At 40.2% G+C, this 26,871-nt stretch overlaps 2 protein-coding genes and 1 pseudogene across 7 annotated transcripts in view; 2 read left to right on the forward strand and 1 right to left on the reverse strand.

The window, feature by feature from the left end:
- BRCA1 (BRCA1 DNA repair associated) overlaps nucleotides 1-4,989 on the reverse strand; it is an 89,293-nt gene extending 84,304 nt beyond the window's left edge. For 4 of the 6 annotated variants that reach the window (XM_058284312.2, XM_058284315.2, XM_058284310.2 and 1 more), the window contains exons 1-2: nucleotides 4,111-4,258; nucleotides 3,070-3,168 (exon numbers count right to left, since the gene is read on the reverse strand). In XM_058284312.2, the coding sequence (XP_058140295.1) occupies nucleotides 3,070-3,149 (80 nt within the window). In that variant the 5' untranslated portion in view covers nucleotides 3,150-3,168; nucleotides 4,111-4,258. Of the gene's footprint in view, nucleotides 1-3,069; nucleotides 3,169-4,110 lie in introns of all 6 variants that reach the window. The other 2 variants (XM_058284313.1, XM_058284314.1) reach the window with 2 other exon arrangements.
- The window catches only part of NBR1 (NBR1 autophagy cargo receptor), a 95,064-nt gene continuing 73,038 nt past the window's right edge, over nucleotides 4,846-26,871 (forward strand). The window contains 14 exon segments of the mRNA XM_071210905.1: nucleotides 4,846-5,254; nucleotides 8,857-8,967; nucleotides 11,067-11,129; nucleotides 11,829-11,847; nucleotides 13,240-13,262; nucleotides 20,959-21,153; nucleotides 21,503-21,580; nucleotides 22,441-22,658; nucleotides 23,161-23,328; nucleotides 23,845-24,054; nucleotides 24,516-24,675; nucleotides 24,766-25,056; nucleotides 26,665-26,754; nucleotides 26,756-26,865. Of these exon segments, the coding sequence (XP_071067006.1) occupies nucleotides 8,866-8,967; nucleotides 11,067-11,129; nucleotides 11,829-11,847; nucleotides 13,240-13,262; nucleotides 20,959-21,153; nucleotides 21,503-21,580; nucleotides 22,441-22,658; nucleotides 23,161-23,328; nucleotides 23,845-24,054; nucleotides 24,516-24,675; nucleotides 24,766-25,056; nucleotides 26,665-26,754; nucleotides 26,756-26,865 (1,727 nt within the window). The 5' untranslated portion in view covers nucleotides 4,846-5,254; nucleotides 8,857-8,865.
- Nucleotides 16,427-17,186, forward strand: LOC139437223 (non-selective voltage-gated ion channel VDAC1-like; annotated as a pseudogene).

Genomic DNA, 26,871 nt, shown 5'->3' on the forward strand with positions numbered 1-26,871 from the left:
CAGATGAAAACTCCAACATGTAAAAAGGTAATGACTGTTGAAGAAAGTTTAGAAGGAATAGAAGTAAAAACGGAAAAAATTAAAATGTGTCTCTTCTAGGGCTCTGATGAGAGTAAATTTTTTACTAAAAAGTGATTCAAATATTTTAGATACTTTTCAAACCAGGCAGTATTTTAGACTTACTGTGTATTTGCATTTTGAGCGTCTAATATGGGGTAAGTGAAATGAAAAAGAAGTTGGGAGTGAGGGCATGGTTGTATGGGGGGAAGGTTACCCACCAAGGTAAACATATCAGAATATTACTGTGAAAGTGGAAATTTTTACATAGTCATGCATAAAAAGGTAGCAATGACTACCAATTATCAGAAACAATCACTAGTAGTTACTTAGCAGCCAGTAGAAGACTCAGGAGACCTAAAAAGATGAAAACCAACCCTTTAGCTTCCACAAATAATACTGTTTCCCATCACTATCAGGAATAATTTATTAAGGCAAAACTGCAAACTGTACTAAAAACTGTTATTAAAAAAAAAAAGTGAAGTGATGAATCCATCCTAGAACTTACCATTGAAATGAGTTTAAGGTTTAAAAACTGACTAGTATGAACAATTTTGGTTTAAAAAACTAAATCTATTGCTGATAGAAAACAGATAAAAACTGGAAAACACAATAGTTGACTGAAAATGAAATGTGACATGAACTTTCATTCTTGCATCTTAAATTTTTATGTATCTGACTTTTTTTAATTGATAGTTTAATTTGCCAGAATGAGAAGGAATATTTTTATGACAGTGACCATGGAAATGTAAAATAAATGGACCCAAATGCCATATTATGAATAGCTTTTTTTTTTCTCTTGAGGACCAGGGACAAGGGCTTGAACCCAGGAACCTCATGCGTGCAAAGCCTGCACTCAACCACTTAGGCACACAAGCTTCCCTGAGTTAGTTTTTGTTGTTGTTGTTGTTTGTTTTGCTTGTTTTTTGCTATTTTGTTTTTGCAGGAGGACCAGGAACAACATCCATTCCCTGAATGACTTCTTTTAAATCACTCTTTGTAATTATATGGATTCTACAGTAAGTTTTATGGCTTTCCAAAATTAATTCCCCCCCCAAATTGTCATTTCCTGCTTTCCTGGCTCTATTGTTTCATAAACTGGGCGTAGAACAGCAAGGGAAAGGAAGGTTACTTATAAATCTTGTCTCTCTCTGAAAATATAAAACACAATTGCATTTTCTTTCATCTTATTTGACTCCAAATATGAAAAACAATTTTCATGAAGCACAAAGGAAAATCTACCTGAACTTACTTACCCTCCTTTTATGAAAGGGACATCTTTTCAGTTTATTTTTTTTAATGTTACCCACCACTCATCACCATATTAAAAAGCACTACACTATCAAAGAATCAGTTTAGTTTATTATTTAATTCACTCAACAAATGTTTATGAATGTCTACTATGTCCCAGGCACTGTTCGAGCTATTGAGAATAGAGAAGTAAACAAAACAAACAATAACTTCTGCCCTTATGGAGTGTATATTCTGTGGAGGCAGAGAAAAAAACAAATGAATAATATAGATAATAATAAGTGCTGTGTAAAAAATAAACAGGAAAGGGGGATAAAGGGCTTCAGGGTGCTACAGTTTTAAATAGGGTTGTATGGAAATGCCTCTTTGCAAAGGTGGTATTACAATCAAGAGTTGTAAGCCATGCAATTATCAGTGGAAAAGCATTCTAGGCAGAGGGACCATCAAGAGGCAGGAGAGTGTGTGGCATGCCTGAAGAACAGTAAGGAGGTCAGAATGACTAGAATGAAGGGAAGAAGAAGAAAATAAGCAATAATTCTTCTAATTTTCCTTTCTGACTTTTCTCCAAGAGATTCTGAGGTATGGCTTTTTATTTATATATTGTAGATAGAAGAGAAACTGTAGAAAGCATTAGTAACTGCTTGGGATTCTTAACCTTTCTGTGACATGGACCCCCTGTGGCAGCTGGTGAAGCTCATGGACCTTTTCTCAGAATAATGCTTTTAACACATAAAATTACATTAAGTAACTAAATTATATTGAAATAGAGTTCTATCCATAGGCTCCCAAAGGTCCTAAAGGGATTCCTGAATTCTCACAAGGGGACTTTCTGGAGTGATCAAAGTGTTCTATACCTAAATAGGGATTTGGGGTACACAGGTACATACTCAATGAGTTTGTCAAAACTTGTTAAGGGGAGCTGAAGGGCTCAGTGGTTGAGCAACAGCTTCCCACATACAAGGTCCTGAGTTCAATCCCCAGCCCCAGTACCTCAAAAACAAACAAACAAAAAACTCACTAAGTTGCACACCTAGAGAATGGGAGTAGCTCAGTGGTTTAGCACCTATTTCCCATGTACAAGGTCCCAGGTTCAATCCTCAATAAATTCCTTAAATTGTACCTCAATTAAAAACAAAACAAACATAAAATCAACCCTAAACACCCTAGTCTCCTCTTCATTTTATAGATGAAGAAAAACAAAGGCTTACTCAAAGAATCAGAGAGACCTGTTAAAGGCTTTGAAGACTTCTAGTGTTCTTATATGTACAGGGCTAATTCCACTCAAAAGTTCTCCCAAAGACCTACCCTCTCACAGACATGATTTTATCGTGCCATTATGAATTACATCCATTCCATGTTATTATGCTAGTTTTAGAGCTGGAATAAAAGCCCAATAGCCACTTAATCCAATCTAGATTCCTGCCTCAATGCAGAACCAATCATGATTGTCTGTAGATTAGGAAAGAGGAAACTATGTGTGTGTTAAAGTGTGAAGTAAAAGGGAGGGAATAGGGGAGCTGATGTGGCCCAGTGGATGAGTACTGCCTTCCCACATATGAGATTACTGAGGGAGAAGAGGCAGAGTGAAGAGAAAGGAGTAATTCTCCTTATTTTTAAAGCTCTTAAGTTAAGAAAAGCAGCAACTTTAGTAGCCTGATGTTAAAGGTCTTATAAATTTTTTCTCTCTAAAACTTCTATTCATTTGCATAGGACATCACCATATAAGGAATAATCACAAAGTAATAAAATCTATTGACTCACCAGATTGGACACTCTAAGATTTTCTGCATAGCATTAAGGACATTTTGTACTTCTTCAATGCGAGCCATAGATAAATCCATTTCTTTCTGTTCCACTGAACTTTAACACAAACATTAAAATGTATATATACAACTTATTTTAAAAGGTTGATAAAAAAACAGCTTAAATTTATGTCATTTTTAAAATAAGAGAAACATAAGATTAAAGTGTTTTAAAATTGTATCTATCAACCATACAGCTAATGACAAAAGCCCATACTTAAAAACATTTTTTTCTAAAAATTGCCTTTTTAACTAGACAGTTTAAATTCTCTATTTTCTTTATATATAGCCTCCACCTCCCTTCTTTTGGTACTTTCCTTTATTCATGAAAGTGAAATCTACAGTGAAGTGACTGATTGGGTGGTAGCCTCAGCTTTTTCCAATCATTTTGGCTGTTTTATTTATTTAAAGCCAAAACCAACAACAAAAACAAACTCACCTAACGCTCCCCACCCCTACTATACCCTAGTGTTTGGAATTCATCTGCACTCATCGCAGGATCCTCCTTAGGCATATCCCAGCCAGCAGCACCTGCTACCACCAGCGCCCCTATACTTCCCTTTCCTCCATTTCTTGTTCCTTCTCTGAAATGCACATGGATCCAGTTCTTAAGGATATTCCTTCTCACAAAACCCTGTCTCTTCCTCAGAGTACTTTTCCAAGGTAGATTTCTGCCCCCTTTCTTCCTCAGGACCCTCCACTCCCTATCATACCAGCCCATTACATTCCCTATCGTCAGGATTCCCTCTTGGGCACACCCAGCCCCCTTTATTATCCTCAGTGTTTCCCACCTCCGGTGACCCACACTTGCCCTTTCCTTAGGATTCCCCCACACTCAACGTCTTAACGCGCCTCAGGATCCCGCCCCGCCCCCTGCCCTGCCAGATAAACACTGATCTTTCAGGCCTCTCCTTAAGAGTCCTCTCTCCCTAGACCAGTTTCCCGACTGATTCCCGCAGGACCCTTCTGGGCGCCTCTCCCTGTCCCGGGACACTCTTACCCTTATCCAGAGCAAAGGGTCCGGGCTCCCTGGGCCCGATGGACCCGTTATCGGAACACTTTTCGTACTGTACTAGGTCCAGAAAGCGTCAGCGAGCCCACGCCGCGCAGTCGCAGTTTCAATTTATCTGCAATTCCCGCGCTTTTCTGTTGTCACGGAAACGGGCTGCTGCGGCTGAGCGAGAGCCTCTCAGAATACGAGAACGAGACTCGTAAACGGAAGGGCGGAGCACATCTCTCGGGGCTCGCGATTGGCCACCCATTCTTTCTCCGCATTACGTAATTAAAAAGAGCCGGAAGAAAAAGAATTCTCGCCGTGTTTTCAATTAGGTGCCCGCCCTCTCGCTTCTACGCTTTAAGTTTCGGGTTTATTACGTCACAGTAATTGCTGTACGAGGAACGGAATCGTTACCTGAGGCCTGAATACGGGCACAAAATAGTGCCCAAAACAGTGGCAAGAAGAGGCCCCATATCCCCACCCTTTCCGCCCCAATGGAAGTCTCCAGTTTAGGTAAATAAAAGGATTGTAGGGAAAAAACTACAATTTCCAGCATGCATTGCCAAACCAAAGGCTTTAGCCACAGTGTTCCTTGGAAACTATAGTCTTATGGAGAGGAGCCTGGAAGCGGGCGCAATTCTCACGGAAACCCAGTTGATAGATTGGAGACCTCCGCGCGCTTATGGATGTCAACGTCTTTGCATTTCGCATCTGTATGCTAAAGAACCCACAAGTCCTAGGAAGACTACAATTCCCATCCAGCTCCACGAGTCTCGGGCTAGTAATCCGCTAAGGTCAGTGACCTGAAAAAAACGCAGCGGGCCCAAAATTTACCCAGGAAGGGGAAATCTGCTCTGACCCAAGTCTGCGACCCGTAGTTCCGCCCCTCTCCTACAGTGTTTGTTGTTGTGCAGTTAGAGCTGCTCCAGCCCCGCCCTGCCATCGGAGCTCCGGCCAATCAATGGGGTGGCAGTTTTGAGGGACGAGTGGGAAACGCCAATCATCTTGTACGAAACTCAGAAACGGAGGACTAGGCCCTGTCTCTCTCCGCCATATTAGATTCACCCCGCCGAGATAGCCTCCGCTTTGGCAGCGAACGGTGCTTAACGCTGGCCTCCGGCAGGCGCCCCCCGGGGGCGAGAAGCTGGTAAGGTAGCGGCTGTGGTGCTTGGAGGTGGGGTCATGTCAAAATAAGAGGGCTTGAATAGGTAGAGGTTCAAGGGAAGAACCTTGCAAAAGGAGAGGGGCTACTCATTCCGTGTGTGGGGGCAGTCCGTCTTTTCAGAAACCTGATAAGAGAGTCGTTCGTATTCCAAGGGACCGAGAGGGGCAGATGACACCGGAGAAACGGAGGTCGGTAGCTCAGAACGCCTCTTTTATGCTGATGGGAAGCCGAGACCATCCCAGCCCAGTCCCCACCTCAAAGAACCCCTCCGTAGGCAAAGAAAATGAGAGCTTACTTAGGGGGTGGTCTTGGGGTTGCGGGATACCAGGAACCAATAATTGGACGACTAGGATCAAGTCTGCCAGAAACAGGGGAAAAAAGAAAGAAAAAAGGCTCTATGCTCTTCACCTTATCCCCCCGCTCTTTTTGAGAACCTGGTAAAGAGGTCTCTTTGGTCAGGGACCTCCAGTTTTGGAAAAGCACTATTTTTCTCTTTTGTGAGACATCCACCTTTCAGGGCACACTTTTTTTTTCCCCTTGTTTATTTTTCATATTTTATTTTAAAGCCCGGTTAGCTTATTCAGGCTTCTGGTGGAAACAGTAACCAAAGCTCAGGCTCCCAATTATAGGTCTGCTTCATTAAAGGGATATTTAGAACTGATCAAACTGGCATAGAGGAAAGGTGACTTGTGCCAAGCAAAGGTGTGTCTGGAGCATGAATTTATAATAAGGTCAGTTATGAAAGCTGCTTGACTGCACAGGCTATAAACCTATAGGGGCAGATAAGGCTAACCATAACTTTGGTATTTTCACAAAAATTCAAGATTAATGTCTTGCTGAAAGTGTTGACAATAGAAGCCAAACAGATAGGCAGTTCTTTATGAAGACCTGGATATGATCCAGCTAAACTAAAATCCCTCACTTCCTGTTTTCTCCCCATCAACAGACTATCTGGATGAGCTCCACGGTTCCTAAACTAATTTTTAATTGTGTAATTTGAGAAAAGGAGAGAAAGATTAGTTTCCTTTTGGGCCCTCAACAGTGTGGAACTTTGCTTCTTAGAGGTTGGAAACTATTTTAATGTATCCACTGTTGGCAGGCTGAATCAGTCACTTCCTTTCTCTGATTTTTTTGCCCAAGTTCCTGGGGAGTTTTGCAGAGATTTTGTCCAAATTTTAAGGACCCTGAGAATTGCATTCCACATGATTGAATTCTAAATATCAGTAAGATTAGTACTAAAAACTATTTTGGTGGTGAACTTGGCTCCAGGTAGAGACAAAGAGTGGAGAAGTTGGGGGATAATTGTCTTTGGGTTTAGAAAAAATATCCCTGATCCTTGGAGAGTTCAAAGTTGTTTTTAATGATGTCAGTTGCATTGCTTCACAGGGCACTGTATAATGCTGTGGAAAACCTATTTTAGGTTCTAAAGACTTTATAATGTTTTATATTTTTAAAATATTTTCAAAGAACTTGCACAGACATTTTTTGTTTGATCTTTCTGAGGACATTATGAGGTAGGCAAAGCAGAAATATTAGACCTTTTTTTTTTTTTTTTTTTAACAGATAAATGAACTGAAGCTCAGAGGGTTAAACTTGCTCAGTTATATGGCTAGTAACTTGGTAGAGCTGTGTCTGTGACCCAGGTCTTCTGACTCCTTGTGCTGCCCCATTACAGAGTAAACTCCTGAGATTTAATCTTGTTGGTTTATCTCTTGTGCTCGGAGAGAAACTCACTTTTTGTAGTTTCTCATTAAATACTTGTTGATGAATATATTTAAGAGCTGACTTTTTCTACTACATTCAAGTTTAAATTTAAACTTAAGCTATTTTTTCATAACGATGCTAAAAATCCTTAATTAAAAACAAACTGGGGGAACTGATTTGGCTCAACGGATGGAGCGTCTGCCTACCACATGGGCGGTCCAGGGTTCAAACCCAGGACCTCCTGACCTGTGTGATGAGCTGGCCCACGCACAGTGCTGATGCACGCGAGGAGTACTGTGCCATGCAGGGATGTCCCCCGTGCAGGGGAGCCCCACGCTCAAGGAGTGCGCCCCGTAAGAAGAGCAGCCTGCCCAGGAGTGGTGCCGCACATATGGAGAGCTGACGCAGCAAGATGATGCAATCAAATGAGACACAGGGGAAGCAGACTTGGCCCAGTGGTTAGAGCGTCCGTCTACCACATGGGAGGTCCACAGTTCAAACCCTGGGCCTCCTTGACCCGTGTGGAGCTGGCCCATGCTCAGTGCTGATGCGTGCAAGGAGTGCCCTGCCATGCAGGGGTGTCCCGGCGTAGGGGATCCCCATGCGCAAGGAGTGCGCCCGGTAAGGAGAGCCACCTAGCGGGAAAGAAAGTTCAGCCTGCCCAGGAATGGTGCCGCACACATGGAGAGCTGACACAACAAGATGACGCAATAAAAAGAAACACAGATTCCCATGCCGCTGACAACAACAGAAGCGGACAAAGAAGAACATGCAGCAAATAGACACAGAGAACAGACAACTGGGGTAGGGAGGGGAAGGGGATAGAAATAAAATAAAATGAAATAAAATAAAATAAATAAATAAATAAGAGACACAGAACACAGATTCCTGGTACCGCTGACAAGAATACAAACTGACACAGGAAAACAGACACAGTGAATGGACACAGAGAGCAGACAACTGGGGGAGGGGGGGAATAAATACAACATAAATCTTTAAAAAACAAAAACTGACCAGAATAAATATTTGATAACTATTAAGGGATTATTGTTCATTTTTTAGGTGTGACAATGGTATTGTGGATGTTTTTCTAAAGTCTCCTTTTACAAATACACAATTATTTATGGTTGAAATGGATGTCTGTCAAAAAGAATCAAAATAATCTAGTAGGGAAGGGGTATATATGTAACAAGATTGGCCCTGAGTTGATAATTGTCAAAGTTGGGTGATGGGTCCATAAGGGTTCATTATACTAGTCTCTCTACTTTGGTATAGATTTGAAATTTCCTGTAATAGATAACTGGTTTTTAGTTTTAATTAGGTTAATATAGTATGGTTAAAACATTACCTATGATGAATCAAGTATCAATGGGGGTGGAGTAGAGTTGTTGGAGCTAGATGTTCATTGCTTTCCACTTTTTGTATGTTTGAAATTTCCCATGGAAAAAAAAAACAGCGACTCAAAAAACATGCACCTGGGGAGCTGATGTGGCTTAGTGGTTGAGCACTGGCTTCCCACATAAGAGATCCCAGGTTTCATTCCTGGCCCTGGTACCGCAAAACAAAAAAACAAAAAACCCATGAAACTGATTAAAGGGTATTGAATGCTACCCCTGTGTAGTTTCTTGCTTAGTGTTTTGGCCTCTAATATCTTCATTACTTAGAAAGAAAGTTTTTACTTAACAGATTAGTTTTAAACCACCTGTTAGATTACAAATTCCATAAGAACAGAGACATCATCTCTCTTGTTCCCTGCTGTGTCCCCTTTGCCTAACCCATATTAGGTGCTCAGTAGTATTTGTTGAAGAACCGAATGTTTATGAAATTTATAGAACCCTTTCTAATATGTTTCTCTCTCTCACTGCCCCCCTCAACTCTAGCCCTACAGCATGGAACTGCAAGTTACTCTAAACGTGACTTTTAAAAATGAAACTCAAAGCTTTCTGGTTTCAGATCCAGAAAATACAACTTGGGCTGATGTTGAAGCTATGGTAAGTGTTATGTTGTTTTGTTTCGCCATCATTTAAGTATAGATATTTTTTCCAAAGGTAGCTCTTTTTCACTGTTGTTTCATAGCTGTAAAGTTTGTCATAGTTACCATTTCTGGGCCTTTTGGAAAATTGTTTTTGACAAGAATTCAGTGTTCATGTAGGAGATGTGGCCAGATAAAGGGACCCTAAACTTAAGTCCGTTTTGAAGAGTTTAGAAAGGGGTAGGTAAAGTTACTTCTTTAAGTGAGATAGGATTTAGAAACCTGTTAATTTTACAGACAGTTTGAGGAATGAATTGGAATGGGCCCTTCTCCATCCAGACCCAGGGGGAATGTTCTCTTTCCTGAGAGCAGATACGTTACTGTTGTTTGTGAACTGTGAAGATTCTAACCTGTGTTTTGCAAGAGCTGATTGATTGTTTTTATTGCAAGGTCAGAGGTTGAGTATCTCAAAGTAGAGCTGAATAACTCCCACAGATGCAGACAGCAGTTCATCTGTTCCTTTTTGGTTAATGCTTTTCCTCCTCTTGGTTTGCCCTTTGTACTCTTTTATTTTTGTTTGGGTTGCTGTGGTGACTGTTTTACTCCTGTGTGATTTTGTTTAACTAAAGAAACCCTTTGGCAAAAACCTACTTTAACTTGGTTATATGAGATGGTAACTAAAAAGAAAAGATCTGGAGCTGACCTTAAAAGATGGTATGGGCTAGTCTTCTACCTTATAGCAAATACCTTTTCATATTGTCATAGACAGATAGCTCTCCAGAAAAAAGTTGGATTTTGTTTGTCAAATAATCTGAAAATCAAACACTGTTATCCTTTTTTCTGGTTGTTAAATTAACTTACAGCCTGCCCTTTTTTTTTTTTTCTTTCAAGGTTTAAATTATAAAAGTAATACATACCCATTTTAAGACATGAAACAATCCATATATGTATAAAGGTTAATATTCCTCCATTCCCCTCCCCTCCATTCCTACCTCTTTCAGTAAACCAGTGTTAACAGCCTACATTTTCATGTTCATAACTACTTACATTTTCGTAATCATAAACACATCATACTAGGATCATACTATAAGCATTATTTTGCCACTTTCTTTTCTCATTAAACATTATATTACAGACATAGTTCTGAATCAACATGAGGATCAAAGCTCATTCTTTTTAAAGCTATACAGTAAATAGCATAAATAGATGGTTCCCTGTTTTGTTTTGTTTTTTTGACACTACAAAATAAGCTGCAGGAGATAGCACTTTGTACATGTAATCTTTTTTTTTTTCCTTTCCCCCCCTCCCCCGCCCCAGTTGTCTGTTCTCTGTGTCCATTTGCTGTGTGTTCTTCTTTTTTCCACTTCTGTTGTTATCAGCAGCACGGGAATCTGTGTCTCTTTGTTGTTGCATCATCTTGCCGTGTCAGCTTTCCACGTGTGCAGCGCCATTCCTGGGCAGGCTGAACTTCTTTCATGCTGGGGGCTCTCCTATGGGGCGCTGGGGGCTCTCCTATGGGGCGCACTCCTTGCGCGTGGGGTTCCCCTACGCAGGGGACACTCCTGTGTGGCATGGCACTCCTTGTGCGCATCAGTACTGTACGTGGGCCAGCTCCACATGGGTCAAGGAGGCCCGTGGTTTCAACCACGGACCTCCCATGTGGTAGACGGATGCCCTATCCCCTGGGCCAAGTCTGCTTCTCTGTACATGTAATCTTATGCACTATTGTGTAGATAGATTTCCCAAAAGTGAGATTAATGAGTCACAAGTTATGTGATTTTAAATTTTAATATTGCCAGATTGGTTTGCAAAACAATTTTAAAAACTGAAAGAAATACATGATCGCACCCTGAATTCTTGACAATACTAGACGTGAGGACTTTAAAAAAATTTTTGCCATTCCAATGCGATGACATCTCATTGTTTTAATTTACATTGTTCTAACTACCAGTGAGGTTGAACATCTTTTCACATTTGTTAGGCATTCTGATTTCATAAATGTTCTGTGTATTTAATTTTTATGTAGTGAAATATATCTTTCCTTTTCTTAATGACTTCTAGGTTTCTGGCTCAACTTGCATTTTCAGTGTCTTAGTCATATGTATATTTCATTTGCAGGTAAAAGTTTCATTTGATCTGAACACTATTCAAATAAAATACCTGGATGAGGAAAATGAAGAGGTAAACTATATATGGTACCCATTACCAGGTATCTAGAATAGGGATCTTATTTCTCAAGAGTGATGTGGGGCTCAAAAAAAGTTTAAAATAGTGTCTGTCTCACTTAATGCAGTGACTTGAATATGTTTGGTAATTGCATGTTCTAAGCAGAATTGTGGATCTGAAATGGGGTTGAGAAATAGGAAGCAACAATTGAAGAAAATCTGAGAAATAACTAAAAATTGTATAGTGATCACAACTTCAAATATTGTACAAGCTGCCATTTAGTTTGTAATAATAAAAATGATAATGGCTAATGTTTATTGGATGGTTACAGTGTGTCCATTTAACAAAAACAATATATATTAAGTACATTATGATCTCTCTTTTGTCCGTGAGAAAAATGAGGCATGGAGAGGTTAAGTAATTTGCTCAAGGCATACAGCTTGGAAGTAGGGGAATAAAGGTTCAATCTATACTTTCTGGCTCCAGAGCCCAGGCTCCTAATCATCTATTCTGCTTAATTTACCTAAAATAAAGGAGGACACAGTAGTTAAGCAATAAAATTCCTTAATTATTATTTATGACAAATTTGTGGTACTGGAAAAGCTGAAACCCTCACCTAGAATTTTGTGCCTATCTTGTGATGCTGATCTTAGTAATAGAAATGCTCAATTGATGAGATACTTATACTTCACTGTTGTTTTTTTTATTTTGTAGGTATCCATCAACAGTCAAGGTGAGTTCCTGAAAGAACCTGTTCAGCTTTACTTAAAAAGCCTTATCTGTTCATGGGCGTAGACATTTCCATTTCTGTACAAACCCTATAGCAATATTTATTTTGCAGTAGAATTTGGTGTATAGTAAATTGACATTGCACTCATTCATCCTTGACCCTTAAGTAAAAGATTTCTATTATATAGCAGGTTTTTGGGTTTTTTTAAAAGATTTATTTATTTCTCTCCCCTTTACCCTCCCCCCACCGTTGTCTGCTCTCTGTGTCCATTCACTGTGTCTGCTTGCACCCTCGGCGGCACTGGGAAACTGCGTCTCTTTTTTGTTATGTCATCTTGCTGCATCAGCTCTCTGTGTGTGCAGTGCCACTCCTAGGCGGGCTGCACTTTTTTCACGCGGGGCAGCTCTCCTTGCATGTGGGGCAACCCCACGCAGGGACACCCCTGCGTGGCACAGTACTCCTTGCACACATCAGCTCAGCGCATGGGCCAGCTTACCACAAGGGTCAGGAGGCCCTGGGTATCGAAACCTGGACCCTCCCATATGGTAGGCAGACACTCTATCAGTTGAGCCACATCTACTTCCCTAGCAGGTTTTTGTTTGTTTGTATATTTTTTGAGGCACCGGGGCCAGGATTGAACCCAGGACCTCATATGTGGGAAGCTGGCACTCAACCACTGAGCCACATTGGCTCCCCTGAGTTGGTTTTTTGTTTGTGTGTTGTTGTTTTCTTTTTTTTAGGAGGTACTGGGAACTGAACCTGGGACCTCCCATGTGGGAAGCAGGCGCTCAACCACTTGAGCCACATCTGCTCCCCAGTTTTTTTTAATATAGGATGGTGTCTTGGAATGGTTCTTAAGGACAGTGTTAATGAGAATTTCTTTTGTATTTGAAATGCTGATCCTTTGTAAATTATATGCATCTCAGTTTGACCCATATAATTTGTTTCTTGGTGTTGTGTCTATCTCTGACTTGGTATATGTGTTAGTGTCCATTTATAAACAAGTTGTATTCCAAAAGCTTATTCGTATGATGGTTCAGAGAGTGGAGTTTCCCACAGGAACAATGTTATAAATGAAGGTAAGGCTCTCAGGCTAGCCCTAAAAAACTTATTTTAACAAACTGAAATGACCCTGAGCTTCACTAAGCCTAGTGTGAGGGAAGTGGGTTGAGGTTTTGTAACTGGAGCAAAGAGAGAAGGATTTAAGGGGGAGAACTATCTGTGGTAGCTTCTGTTTGGAGTGGGATGAGATGGGAGTTTGTTAGCAAAAAGGTAGTAACTTTCATATATAAGGATTGTAAGCTAAGAATTCTTAAAAGTCAGGATTGCCTGTGCTTACTACAATCTTTTGTGCTGATGAAGAAATGTCACAGTATGCATTTTTTGTCCTTTTAGGAGAATATGAAGAAGCCCTGAAGGTAATGACTATTTTGTCTTGTTTTCCAATTAAATTTTTAATGTTAATTGCCTAAACATGAACCTGAATTGCATTAGCCATGGGTAGAAACTTATGAATATATTGGGAACAGGTGTAGCTCAGTGGTTGAGTGTCTGCTTCCCAAGTATGAGGTCCTGGGTTCAATCCCTGATACCTCCTAAAAAAACAAAAATACAAAAGCTGTCTGAAAAGATGCTTTCCAGGTCACATTTTTCATCTCCTGTCACTCTATTCCCTACGGTATTGTATTTGGTTAGCTGGGGTATTGTCAGAATGTTAAAATATAATGTGAGGAGATTTAAGATATAAGCCATACCGTTGCATACAATCTCTTGTTTAAGTCACTGATGGATTAGGTCATTCTTTGAGGTCACTTGTTTCTGGTGCGCCAGTTTCTCCTTTCATTACCACCTTTGTACTTAGGGTTTTATGGTAAGGTTTGACTATCCTTTATGAACTTACAGTCCAAGATTAAGCTATTTTCCATAATTGCTTTTGATCTAGGGAAAGAAAGGCAAGATTTTTTTCTAATTGGGAGCTGCATATACCCTTTTGGACTTCTGGTCAAAACTTATTCTGTGTATCATTGTTTCAACAGCTTAGTCTTCCTGGGTTTTACTTACTTACCAGCTAGACTCTCAGTTTTGAACATACAGGCTTTCCTCAGTTTCCCTTAGTAGTGATACCCATTTTTGTTCTTAATTTCTCATTTCTCTTTCCCTCTGCTCCAGTTTTCCTGTTGTCTTATTTCCTCTCTGCTTTTAAGCTATTCTAATATATGTTGTTCCCCTAACACTTTTGTCTAACTCTTCGTGACTTTTCTCTCTTGCTATTCTCAGAAGATACAGTAGTTTCACTAAAGTCTCCTTCAGTCTTTGTAACTCTTCTGCCTTTCCTGCAGCCACTATTATTAGCTCACCTGATCCAGCCATGAAGTTCCTCGAAGTCTAGAGTTGATTTTAAGCTTTACTTGCCATGAGAAGCAAGACTTTATACATTTTCATGTAGTACTATATAGTAATTAAAATCCTCTTTATAAATTTTGGTATATTACATTGAATTCATTTCTTGAGCATTTTTTTTTTCTCAGACCATCTCAAACATTTTATTGACAACTTCTTGGTAGTTTATGGTCTACAACAGGAATTAAAAAACGAAGGCCTGTGGGCTGGCTGGCTGCTTTGTAAATATTAATAGTTTTATTGGAACACAGCCATGCCTGTATGTTTATATATTGTTTTTTGCTTTTGTACTACAATAGCAGAGTTAAATAGTTGTGATAGAAACCGTAGGGCCCACAAACCTGAAATATTTACTCTCCCTGGCCTTTAAAAAAAAAAGTGTGCTGACCCATGGTCTAGAATGATAGCTTTCAACTTTTTGGCCATGGCATGCTTTTCTAAAATGGCATAAGAAGTCTAATGTGTAAAAATAAATCAAAGGATAGTGGTTCTGGAGACTTCCAGGAAGATGTCAGATGAGAGAGACACAGGACACACATTTCTCCCAGAAAAATAGCTAGAGGACAGGCAGAAATGGCCTGTGAAAATAATATTCTAGGGTTTAGGACACCAGAGGATGGCTGGACACCACCCAGAAGAGAGGCAGTACAGGAAAAGAATCTTGACGAAAAGACTGTGTAGAAGCTACAGCTGCAACCTCCAGCACCCTTCCCTCCAAACTCTAAGCAGATAGCTTAGAATTCTCTGTTTCCTCTGGCTGGCAGCTATGTACGGAGGGACCATAGGGAACCACCTTATCAGGTATCAGCTTTTGGCCAGCAAGTTTGGTCTTCTGTGTCCCACAAGCACTTCCAAGCCCAGTGGGGCCCGCATCATTTGCCTTGAGTGCCTTCATGGGATTAAAGAGATGCGACCTTCTCTACTTACCAGGACTGATTGTTGAAGATGCAGAGGGAATGTAATTATTTCTGAAAAAGTTTGAATTGTGAGGTTTTAAATAGCCCTAGACAGGATCCTCTGCCATATTGTTGCTGTCCATGTTGGAGTGAACACCTGAAGGATGAGACTTTGAACTGAGAGGGCTGCCAAAGAGCACCATCTGCTGGCAAACCAAGGAAGTGCATGTGAGGAACTTAAGCTTTTTCAAGTCTTTGTAGCCTCCTTCCCCAGGCTCATTGAAAGCGGATCTGCAACCCATTACTGGGCCCATGGCCCAGATTTGAGCAACTAACAGGGACAATCCTAAAGACCTTGAACAGGTTGAACCAAGAATCAAAGAACTGCGGTAACACACAGCCTCCTGCCATTAAACTCCTATGAAAAGGAGAGAAATTGAACCAGAGTAAACTCATCATCATAATCAGATGGCTAGACATCAGCAATAAATTATAAGCCATACTGAAAAAATAGAAGAAATGGCCCACGGGGGCAAAAAGACAGTAGTGTGATATAACTAGGATACTGAAAGAGAAAAATTGCTAGCCAAGAATTCTTTATCCAGCAAGATTGTCCTTCAGATATGAGGGTGGGTTTAAAATATTCACAAATGAACAGAAACCAAGAGAGTTTGTAAAAAAGATTCTACCTTTGCAGGAAGTATTAAAGGGAGCCTTATAACCTGAAGGAAAGACAGGAGAGAAAGGCTTGGAGGAGAGTATAGTAGGTAACATTAGTAGAAAGGATAACCAAAAGAGTAAAAATATGAAAATAAGACATGACATGAAGGCCAAAGAAAAAAATGGTGGAAGTAAATAATGCGATTAGAGTAATAATTGAATGTGAATAGATTAAACTTCCTATATCAAAAGATATAGGGAGCGGATATGGCTCAAGCAGTTGAACGCCTGCTCCCACATGGGAGGTCCTGGGTTTGGTTCCCAGTGCCTCCTAAAAAATATATTAACAAGCAAAAACAAACAAACAGAACAACTCAGGGGAGCCAATGTGGCTCAGTGGTTGAGCACCAGCTTCTCATATAGCCAGCTTCCCACATATGAGGTCCTGGGTTCAAACCCCAGCTCTCGGTACCTAAAAAAAAAAAAAGATTTAGACTTAGAGAATGGATAAAAAGAAATGAGCCATCCATATTTAGTCTGCAAGAGACTCACCTTAGACCCAGGGATACAAATTGGCTGAAAGTGAAAGGTTGGAAAAAGATACTCCATGCAAACAGTAACCAAAAATAAGCAGGGGTAGCTATACTAATATCGGACAGAACAGACTTAGACCTGGACTGAAGCTGACTTTTGATTCATCCTTCTCATCTAACACTGGCAGGGCGGGGAATGCTAAAATCCAGACAGGATACAAGCGGGAGCACATCAACCTGGGCTGCAACACAGATTTTGCCAGGCTTTCAATCCAGGGTGTTCCAGTCCTGGGTTGTGAGGGCTGGCTGACTGACTACCAGATGAATTTTGAGACCGCAAGGTCCCAAGTGACACAGAACAGTTTTGCTGTTGATTACAAGACTGATTAATTCTAGCTTCACACTAATGTGAATGATGGGACAGAGTTTGGTGACTTCATTTAACAGAAGGTGAACAAGAAGTTGGAGATTGCTGTCAATCTCACCTGGACAGGAGGAGACAGTAACACCCATTTTTTTTGGAATAGCAGCCAAGTATCAGATTGACCCTGCCCATTCTTCTCAGCTAAAGTGAACAAATCCAGCTTGATAGGTTTAGGATACACTCAGACCCTAAAGCCTGGTATCAAACTGACACTGTCATCTCTGCTGGATGGCAAGAATGTCAATGGTAATGACTGCAAGTTTGGTCTAGGACTGGAACTTCAAGCATAAATGAATACTGTACAAATCATTTATTTTTTTTCATTTACAAGTCATTTCCTTTTTTAAAGATTTATTTTTTTATCCCTCCCCCATTATTTGTGCTCACTGTCTGCTCTCTGTGTCCATTTGTTGTGTGCTCTGTGCGTTTGCTCATCTTCTCTTTAGGAGGCACCAGGAACCAAACCCAGAACACCCCCTGCCCTGCTTCCATGTGATAGGCGGGAGCTCAGTCACACGAGCCACATCCACTTCCCACAAGTCATTGAATTTTAAACTATTTTGCAGCATTGCCACATTCAGATTTAGTATCCATTTTATTCCCTCTCAGGTTGTGGTTTTGGACTCTTGTACCAGAGTATGAAAGAGCTTCTAAGAGCTCCAGCTGCAAGCTGGGAAGAGCCTCTATGACTATAATCACATGACGACAACACTCAGAATCTAAATTGGACTTCTGTTGTATTTGCACCACTCAGTTTATTTTTAGCAGTTTAATGGATACATTTTAGAGTCTTCATTTTGTGTGGAATTAGATCATCCCTTTCAAATGCTGTAGTTAACATCACAAAATAAAACTTAAATAAAATATTGAAACAAAAAAAAAGAAAACCAACAAAACCAAAAGCTTGTTCTTTGATAAGAACAATAAAATTAACATACCCTTAGCTAGACTACCAAAGATAAAAAGAGAAGATGCAAATAAATAAAATGAGAAATGAAACAGGGAGAAGTCACAGCTAACTCAACAGAAATAAAAAGGATCATAAGAGCATATTATGAGAAACTGTGCCAACAACCTAGACAACCTAGATAAAATGGACAAATTCCTAGAAATGCACAACCTACATTGATTTGACAAGAAACACAAGAACTCAACAAACCACATTAGCAGTGCTCCAAAATGCGGTGAATGTACCACACTAATGAAAGAAGTTGTTGATGTGGGAGGAGTGGGGGGTGTGGGAAATGGGGTGTATGGGAACCTCTTTTATTTTTTAATATAACATTTTGTGTGATCTATGTATCTTTATTTTTTAAAAATAAAGAGGTTGAGAGGAGCAGATGTAGCTCAGTTGTGGAGCACATGTTTCCCATGTACAAGGCCTCCGGTTCAATACCTGGTACGTCATAAAAAAGTAATAAATTTTAAAAATAAAAAATTTAAAAATTAGAGAGATTGATAGTCATCAAAAATCTCCCAACAAAGAAAAGTCCAGGACCAGGTGGCTTCACAGGTGAATTCTACCAAGCATTTCAAAAAGAACACCAACCTGTTTAAACTCTTCCAAAAAATTGAAGAGGGGGGAAAACTACCCAACCATTTTATGACACCAACATCACCCTAATACCAAAGCCAGACAAATATACCAGAAAAGAAAGTTACACAACAGTCTCTTATGAACATAGATGCAAAAATTCTCAACGAAATACTTGGAAATAGAATCCAATAACATATTAAAAGAATTTTACACCATGACCAAGTAGGATTTATTTCTGATATGTAAAGCTGGTTCAACATAAGAAAATCAATTAATGTAATATACCACAATAACAAATTAAAGGAAAAAACCCACATGATGATCTCAATTGATGCAGAAAAGGCATTCAACAAAATCCAGCATCCTTTCTTGATAAAAACACTTGGAAAGATAGGAATAGAAGGATATTTCCTCAGTATGATAAAGGACATATATGAAAAACCCATAGCCAACATTGTCCTCAATGGGGAAAGGTTAAAAACTTTCCCTCTAAGATTGGAAACAAGACAAGGATACCCACTGTCACCACAGATTGGAAACAAGACAAGGATACCCAAACTGTCACCACTGTTATTCATTATTGTGCTATAAGTTCTAGTTAGATCAGTTAGTCAAGAAAAAATAAAGTAGAAGGCATCTAAATAGGAAGAGAGAAAGTAAAACTCTCACTGTTAGCAGATGACATGATCCTCTATTTAGTAAATTCTGAAATGCCTACAACAAAACTACCTGAGCTAATAAGTGAGTTTAGCAAAGTGGCTGGCTACAAGAGCAACACAAAAAAATCAGAAATGTTTCTGTACACTAGTATTGAACAATCTGGGGAGGAAATCGGGGGAAAAATTCCATTTGCAATAGCAACAAAAAGACTTAAATACCTAGGAATTAATTTAACCAAAGATGTTCAGGACCTGTATTGAGAAAACTATAAACCAGTGCTAAAAGAGATCAAAGACCTAAACAAACGGAAAAACATTCTGCATTCATGGCTTGAAAGACTAAATATCGTGATGATGCCAATGTTATCCAAACTGATTTATAAGATTATATGCAGTACCAAACAAAATTCCAATAGTCTACTTTACAGAAACAGAAAAAGGAATTACCAAATTTATTTGGAAGGGAAAGTGCATCTGAATAGCCAAAAGCATCATAAAAAGGAAAAGTGTGATGTGGGAGGACATTCACTGCCTGACCTTGGAACATAATGAAGCTACATTGGTCAAAACAGCAAGGTATTGGCATAAAGATAGACACATTGATCAGTGGAATAGAATTGAGAATCCAGAAATAAACCCTCACCTCTATGGCCAGCTGGGTTTTGTTTTATTATTATTTATTTCTCCCTATCCCCTAATTGTTTGTACTTGCTGTGTCTGTTCATCTTCCCTGTTTCTTTAGGAGGCACCGGAAACTGAACCCAGGACCTCTGATGAGGAAGAGAGGCACCTAATCACTTGAGCCACCTCTGTTCCCTGCTTTGTTTTGTCTCATGTTTTTCTTCTTATGTCAGCTTGCTGCACCTACCTATGGCGTCAGCCCGCTGTCTTGCTTGTCATCTTTAGGAGGCATCAGGAACCTCTGCTCCCTGCTTTGTTGTGTCTCTTAATAAGGTTTTTTTTCCTTCTTGTATCTCTTGTTGCATCACATTGTGTCAGTTTGCCACGCCTTCCTGTTGCTCTGTTTTCTTTAGGAAGCACTGGAAATTGAACCACAGATCTCCCATGTGGTAGGTGGGAGTTCAGTCATTTGAGCCACATCCATTTCCCTGGCCATCTGGCTTTTTACAAACCTAGCAAGCCAGGTTTATTGGGACAAAACAGTTTTTCAACAAATGGTTCTTTGAGAACTAGATGCCCGTAACCAAAAGAATGAAAGAGGGCTCCTGTCTTACTCCCCATACAAGAATCAACTCAAAATGGATCAGAGACCTAAATATAAAAGCCAGGGCCATAAAACTACTAGAAGAAAATGTAAGGAAACATCGTCACGATTTTGTGGTGGGAAGTGGATATGGTTCAAGCATTTGGGCATCTACCTACCACATGGGAGTTCCCAGTTCGGTTCCTGGTGCCTCCTAGAGATGAACAAGACAGTAAGCTGACGTGACAGGGTTGTCATGACGAGCTGACACAACAAGATGACTGAACAATAGACATAGAGGTGGCTTAATTCATTGAGTGCCTTTCTCCCACACGGGAGGTCCTGGGTTTGGTTTCCGGTGCTTCCTAAAGAGAAGGCGAGCAGACATAACGCATACAATGAATGGAGACAGAGCAGACAGCAAGCACAAATGTTGGGGGGGAATAAATAAATCTTTAAATAAAAAAAAGATCTTGTGGTAAGTGGTGGTTTCTTGGATCGTACACCCAAAGTACAAGCAACAACAACAGCAAAATAGATAAGTGACACCTACTCAAAATTAAACACTTCTGCAACTCAAAGGTCTTTGTGAAAATGTGAAAGGGCAGCGAACTCAATGGGAGAAAATATTTGACACACAGAAACAGTAGTCTGTATTAATATTGTACATTGTTTTAATAAAACAAATACAAATCCTGATATTTTCAGTATAATTGACTCTACTCTTCTGTTTAGGTATTTTTGAAATTCCATTTGTGAAAGGAGAATCCCTCTATGTGTTTATTTCATAATCTGTTTCAGTTGGCAGTTAAACAGGGAAACCAACTGCAGATGCAAGTCCATGAAGGATATCATGTTGTCAATGAAACCCCACCCCCAGTTGTACCAGAAAAACGACAAGCTGCCAGGGCTGGGAAGAAGCCACTTGCACATTATTCTTCACTAGTGAGAGTCTTGGGATCAGACATGAGGACTCCAGAGGAGCCTACAGCCCGGGTATGAAGGAAGTGAATCTGTCGCTACAGTTTTTCTAATCTTGTGTCTCACTGTCTTTGGTATAAGATTTGAGGTGTTCATCAAAGATTTGGGGGCTACTGGGACCGCTCTCTATCTCTGACCAATTGAAACTATTTAACAGAGTTACTTTTAAAAGTGGGAATAGGGTAGGATAGAGACTTTGTTTTCCTTTCATTCTCTTTTCATACTATCTGATTTTCTTTTTACCATATGTTTATATTAATTTACAAAAGAAACCTCAAAACATTTCAGGAAAATTATTTTAAATAGAAAATAAAAGTAACTTCCGTGATCTTAGGTTGTGTTTGTTTTTGTTTTTTTTTTTCAGCACTTTCCACTTGCTTCATGTAATGCAGACCGGCTTCAAATCAAGCCCCCAGACTGGTTCACAAGCTATTTGGAGACAGTGAGTGTTCTCTCTGGCTTGGGTTTTGGCAGCAATATTGGTACAAGTTGAATATGGAAGAATAGAAAGCCTAACCCAGATGGCTGCTGCCACTGGTGCAGGCAAATGAAGAGTGGTAGCTGAGAATTTCCAAACCAGAGCAGTTCCAGTCAAGAAAGCTCTGACATTTCCCTGAGATACCCAGAAAAGAGGGAGTCTAATTCTAATATAAGGGAAAGGAATAAATAAGCTTGAGAAGGAAAAGTTGAGAAATATACTCATCAAAAGGATTTCTTAGGGGAACGGATGTAGCTGAAGTGATTGAGTGCCTGTTTCCCATACACAAGGTCCTGGGTTCGATCCCCGGTGCCTCCTAAGAACAAACAAACAAATGGGGGAAAAAACAACTCTCATTGGGGAGCAAATGTGGCTCAGTGGCTCAGGACCTCCCATTATGAGGTCCTGAGTTCAATCCCTGGTACCCTCCTTTAAAAAAGGGGAGGCGGGATTTCTTAATGAGAATGACTGCTGGTGGATTCAAGGCTTCTTCTAGGGTGATAAAAATACTCTAAAATTGTTATGGTTGGACAATTCTGGATATACAAAAAATCCTTGAACTGTACAGTTTAAATAGGTGAATTATATCAGTAAAGTACTGTTTTGCTAGAAAAGGGAAAAAAAGGATTTTTTAGTATTTTCTTTGAACCATTTTAGCCATAAAAGTAGACCTTTTGCTATTTTTCTCCACTCATTCAATAGCTATTAACTATTTATTATGTTTCATGTTATATTAAAGGCTGAGATTTGAGGACTGTTTGATATCTTAGTACCTTTTCCAATATTGGAACTGAGTTTATTCCCACAATCTACTCTATATCTAGTTCAGAGAGCAAATAGTTAAAGAAACGGTTGAGAAGCTTGAACAGAAATTACATGAGAAGCTTGTCCTCCGAGAAAGCCTGCCCTTGGGTTCCGGTCCCTCGGAAGTCTCAGTGCCTATTTCAGGTGAAACAATGTTTTTGCCAGAAAACCAGTTCAACTGGCATATTGCTTGCAGCAATTGCCAAAGAAGGATCATTGGTGTGCGCTACCAGTGCAGGTAAGCAGTACCTTGGGAAATACCTATTGGTAGTCCTTAGAGGAGTGATATACTTGGCATTCTGGGTAGGTAAAGGCAAAATTTGGTATATTCTGTTTCTTAGCATTAGGCATAATCGCTCTGGGTTGGAAATATAAGCTATTCTTCACCCACATTCTTTGTGAGTTGAGGAGTAAATAATCAGATGGCTGCATTTAGAGATTCATTTGGATTAACAGAGACAAAATTATGTTTCCTAAAACAAAATTAGATTACCAAGGATCATCTCGCTGTTGTTCTGTATGCTTTCATATCTTGTTCCATCCTATAAATTGCCTTTTGAAATAGATATAGGTTAAGTGTAATTATCCCCATTTTATTAATGCGGAAAATTGAGACGTGTTGGGTTTGGATGACATGCTTAGGTTACCAGATGACCAGTAATAGAGCAAATTTAGAAGAAGGCTGGTCTCCTCCTTCCCCACTTCAAGAACTTCCCACTGTGCCATTCTTTTCCCCACAGTGTATGCCCATCCTACAATATTTGTGAGGATTGTGAAGCGGGGCTATATGCCCATGACTCTAACCACGTCCTGCTGAAGTTGCGAAGACCTGTCGCAAGTGCCTCTGAACCGTTCTCTCACTCAAAATTCTCTACTCCTCGTCTTCCTGCTGCTCTGGAACAAGTCAGGTAAAACCATATACAGGGAGAGGTTGAGCGCCACCTTCCACCATGGGAGGTCCCGGGTTCAGTTCCTGAAAAAAACAAAAACAAACAAGAAAAGCAAAAGCAAATGAAAAAACCAACTCAGGAAAGCCGATGTGGCTCAGTGGTTGAGTACTGGCTTCCATCATATAAGGTCCCAGGTTTAATCCTCAGCCCCCAGTACCTCAAAAATAAAACAAACAAACAAACAGAAACCGTATTCATTGGTTTCTTGAGTCTGGTGACGGTGTGAATCATAAAACTATACTTGGTCTCCTTAGTTCCTGCTAATTTTCAATTGATATGCAATAATGAAGACTATTATCCCAAGTTAATGAAATGGAAATCAAAACTATAGAAAGAAATTAAGACACTAAACTATTAAGCTGACACTAATGGGGATGACTGTTGGCACAAAATACTTTCAAGATTTGTTTGCAAGGTTTTCTTGTATTTTGGCTTTTTTTTTTTTTTTTAAGACTTTCATTTACTGTCTCACAGGCTGCAGAAACAGGTTGACAAAAACTTTCTTAAAGCAGAAAAACAAAGGTTGCGAGCGGAGAAGAAACAGCGTAAAGCAGAGGTCAAAGAACTTAAAAAGCAGCTTAAACTCCACAGGAAGATTCATCTGTGGAATTCTATCCATGGACTACAGAGCCCCAAGTCTCCTTTGGGCCGACCCGAGAGCTTGCTGCAGTCTAACACCCTGATGTAAGCTCAGGGCCACAGTGGGAGCCCAGACTTTAGGTCCAGTTCTCTAAATCTAAACTTCAGTCAACTTTTGCTGTTTAAAGGGAGGCTTAGTAGTTCTTTTTTGACACTTGCTTTGTTGCCTCTATTGAAAGATAGAAACCAGGAAGGTTCAGAACTGGGGTTGTTGTGACCTCTCTTCACAGGAGGTGGTCTGTATTTGAAGCAAAACTAGTGAATGTTTTAAGAGCCTAACTCTAGTTCTATTTATGGACCCTTTTAATTATCCTTCCCATGGCTTTTCAGCTCAGGAGTCAGATTTATCAATCTATTTTTACATTTCTTACTAGTATTATTTTTATGGCAAATGTATTAGTATATCCTCAAGAGTCATCATAGTTAGCCTGTCAGGCTAAAGTGTTGGATATTCACAAGTCATCACACCCAATAGCAAATAACTAAGTTGCTGAATTCCTCTTTAGGCTCCCTTTGCAGCCCTGTGCCCCAGTTATGCCAACCCTCAGTGCAGCATTTGTGGATGAGAATTTGCCTGATGGGACTCACCTTCAACCAGGAACCAAGTTTATCAAACACTGGAGAATGAAAAATACAGGAAATGTAAAGTGGAGTGCAGACACAAAGGTATTTTTTCTCACAATGTGAAGATGATGTGATTTTAAGGGGCAGAGTGCTCAGCTAACAAACTCTGTCTCTTGTCACTGTTCTTTTCAGCTCAAGTTCATGTGGGGAAACCTGACCTTGGCCTCTACAGAAAGGAAGGATGTTTTTGTTCCCTGCCTGAAGGCTGGACATGTGGGAGTTGTGTCTGTGGAGTTCATCGCCCCAGCCTTGGAGGGAACATACACTTCCCATTGGCGTCTTTCTCACAAGGGCCAGCAGTTTGGGCCTCGCATCTGGTGCAGTATCATAGTGGATCCTTTCCCCACCACGGAGAGCTCTGATAACAATGAAAAGGATGTGATCAGCTCAAACAAAGCTGAGGATCTTACCTGCCAGCAAGAGGTAAGCATTGGCAGGCTTCGACTCAGTATTCCAATGTATTTATTCAGAGTTAGGGAAGGAGTAACTAAAATGAAAAGAACCAACTCAAAATTGGTCATTCTTCCAGTTAGCATGAAAGCCTAGCTTTTCCTCCTTCCTTCCACATTTCAATTTATATGCTGACATTTGGGTAGTTCTTAAGGGTTTTGCTTGAGTGTCATTAGAACTTTGATGCAGGCAGTACCTGAATGTTTTGTTTTTTTTTAAATAGTCAGACATTCATGCTCTCCAGCCACAACTCCCATACCTGTCAGTTCTCCTACTACTCCTATGAGTCTTTTTCTTTTTAATTGTTTTATTATGGTAACATGGATGTAACACAAAATACCTCATTTTAACCCTTTTAAAAGTTACAATCCAGTGGTATTAGTTACACTCGCATTATTGTGCTGTCATCACCAGCATCTACTACCACAACTATTCTATCACCCCACACAGAAACTCTATATCCTTAAATGATAACTCCCCATTCCCCTCCCCTCCCAGCTCCTAGTACCCTCTAATCAACTAACCAGTGTTCTGTGTCTATGAATTTGCTTATTCTAGATATTTCATATAAGTGGAATCATGCAAATTTGTTCTTTTGTCTTTGGCTTATTTTACCCAACAAGGTGCTGTCAACATCCATCCATGTTGTAGCATGTGTCAGCACTCCCTGATGCTTTTGTGTCTCTTTTTTTTTTTAAAGGTTTATTTTTATTTCACTCCCCTTCCTTCTGCTCTCCATGTCCATTCACTGTGTGTTCTTCTGTGTCCACTTGCATTCTTGTCAGGCGGCATCAGGTTCTGTGTCTCTCTTTGTTGCGTCAGCTCTCCGTGTGTGTGGCGCCACTCCTGGACAGCCTGTGCTTTTTGTGCAGGGTGGCTCTCCTTGCAGGGCGCACTTCTTGTGCGTGGGGCTCCCCTATGCCAGGGGCACCCCTGTGTGGCATGGCACTCCTCGTGCAGCAGCCCAGCGCATGGGCCAGCTCACCACACAGGCCAGGAGGTCCTGGGTTCGAACCCTAAACCTCCTATATGGTAGGCGATGATCTATCAGTTGAGCCACATCTGCTTCTCTATGTGTCTCTTTTTAATGATGCTTGGCCAGGCCTTTTGCAGCAAAAAGGAAAGAGGGGCTACCTGGCCTGACCTATGGACTGCTGGGCTGATAACTTTGCTCCTTAACATTGATTTATCCTGAAATAACCCTTGCATATGTTTCCTCAATACTAATGAAGTCTTGCTATGTTTGTTACTTGGGGTACAATTTTTTTGGCAACTCCCCTGTATTTGTGGGGTACTTTTTAGAGTGTTTATTGCACAAATATAGAGATATCCAATGTTAATATCCTGGTTTTGACTTTTAACTAAGGTTAATGTAAGTTATCATAAGGAAAGGTGGGTGAAGGGTGATATATGAATGCTTTATGATTTTTGCAACTTTTCTGTAAGTCTAAAATTATATCAAAACAAAAAGTTTTTAAAAATACAGAGGTGCACAGTGTGTCTGTTTTTAGGGAGGCATTGTCAGCTGCCTTTTGAGTTTTATTATGGCCTAAAGTCTGTCCCAATGATTTGTCTCTTTAGGAAGCTTTTCTTCTGGCTAAAGAAATTCAGGTTGGTGAAGTGACTGAGCAGAAAGAAGGGACAGGGACGTGCCTCCCTCAAAAAGACAAGAAATGCTGCCAGAGAGAGGGAGCTCTACATCCCATCCGTGGACCTTCTCACTGCCCAGGTGGAGGATTCAGCACTTAGAGGGGCAAGGACAGAGAGAGCATTGGGGAAGGAGTTTCC

This window comes from Dasypus novemcinctus, chromosome 21 (assembly GCF_030445035.2).
Source record: "Dasypus novemcinctus isolate mDasNov1 chromosome 21, mDasNov1.1.hap2, whole genome shotgun sequence".
In the NCBI taxonomy this organism is placed as follows: Eukaryota; Metazoa; Chordata; class Mammalia; order Cingulata; family Dasypodidae; genus Dasypus; species Dasypus novemcinctus.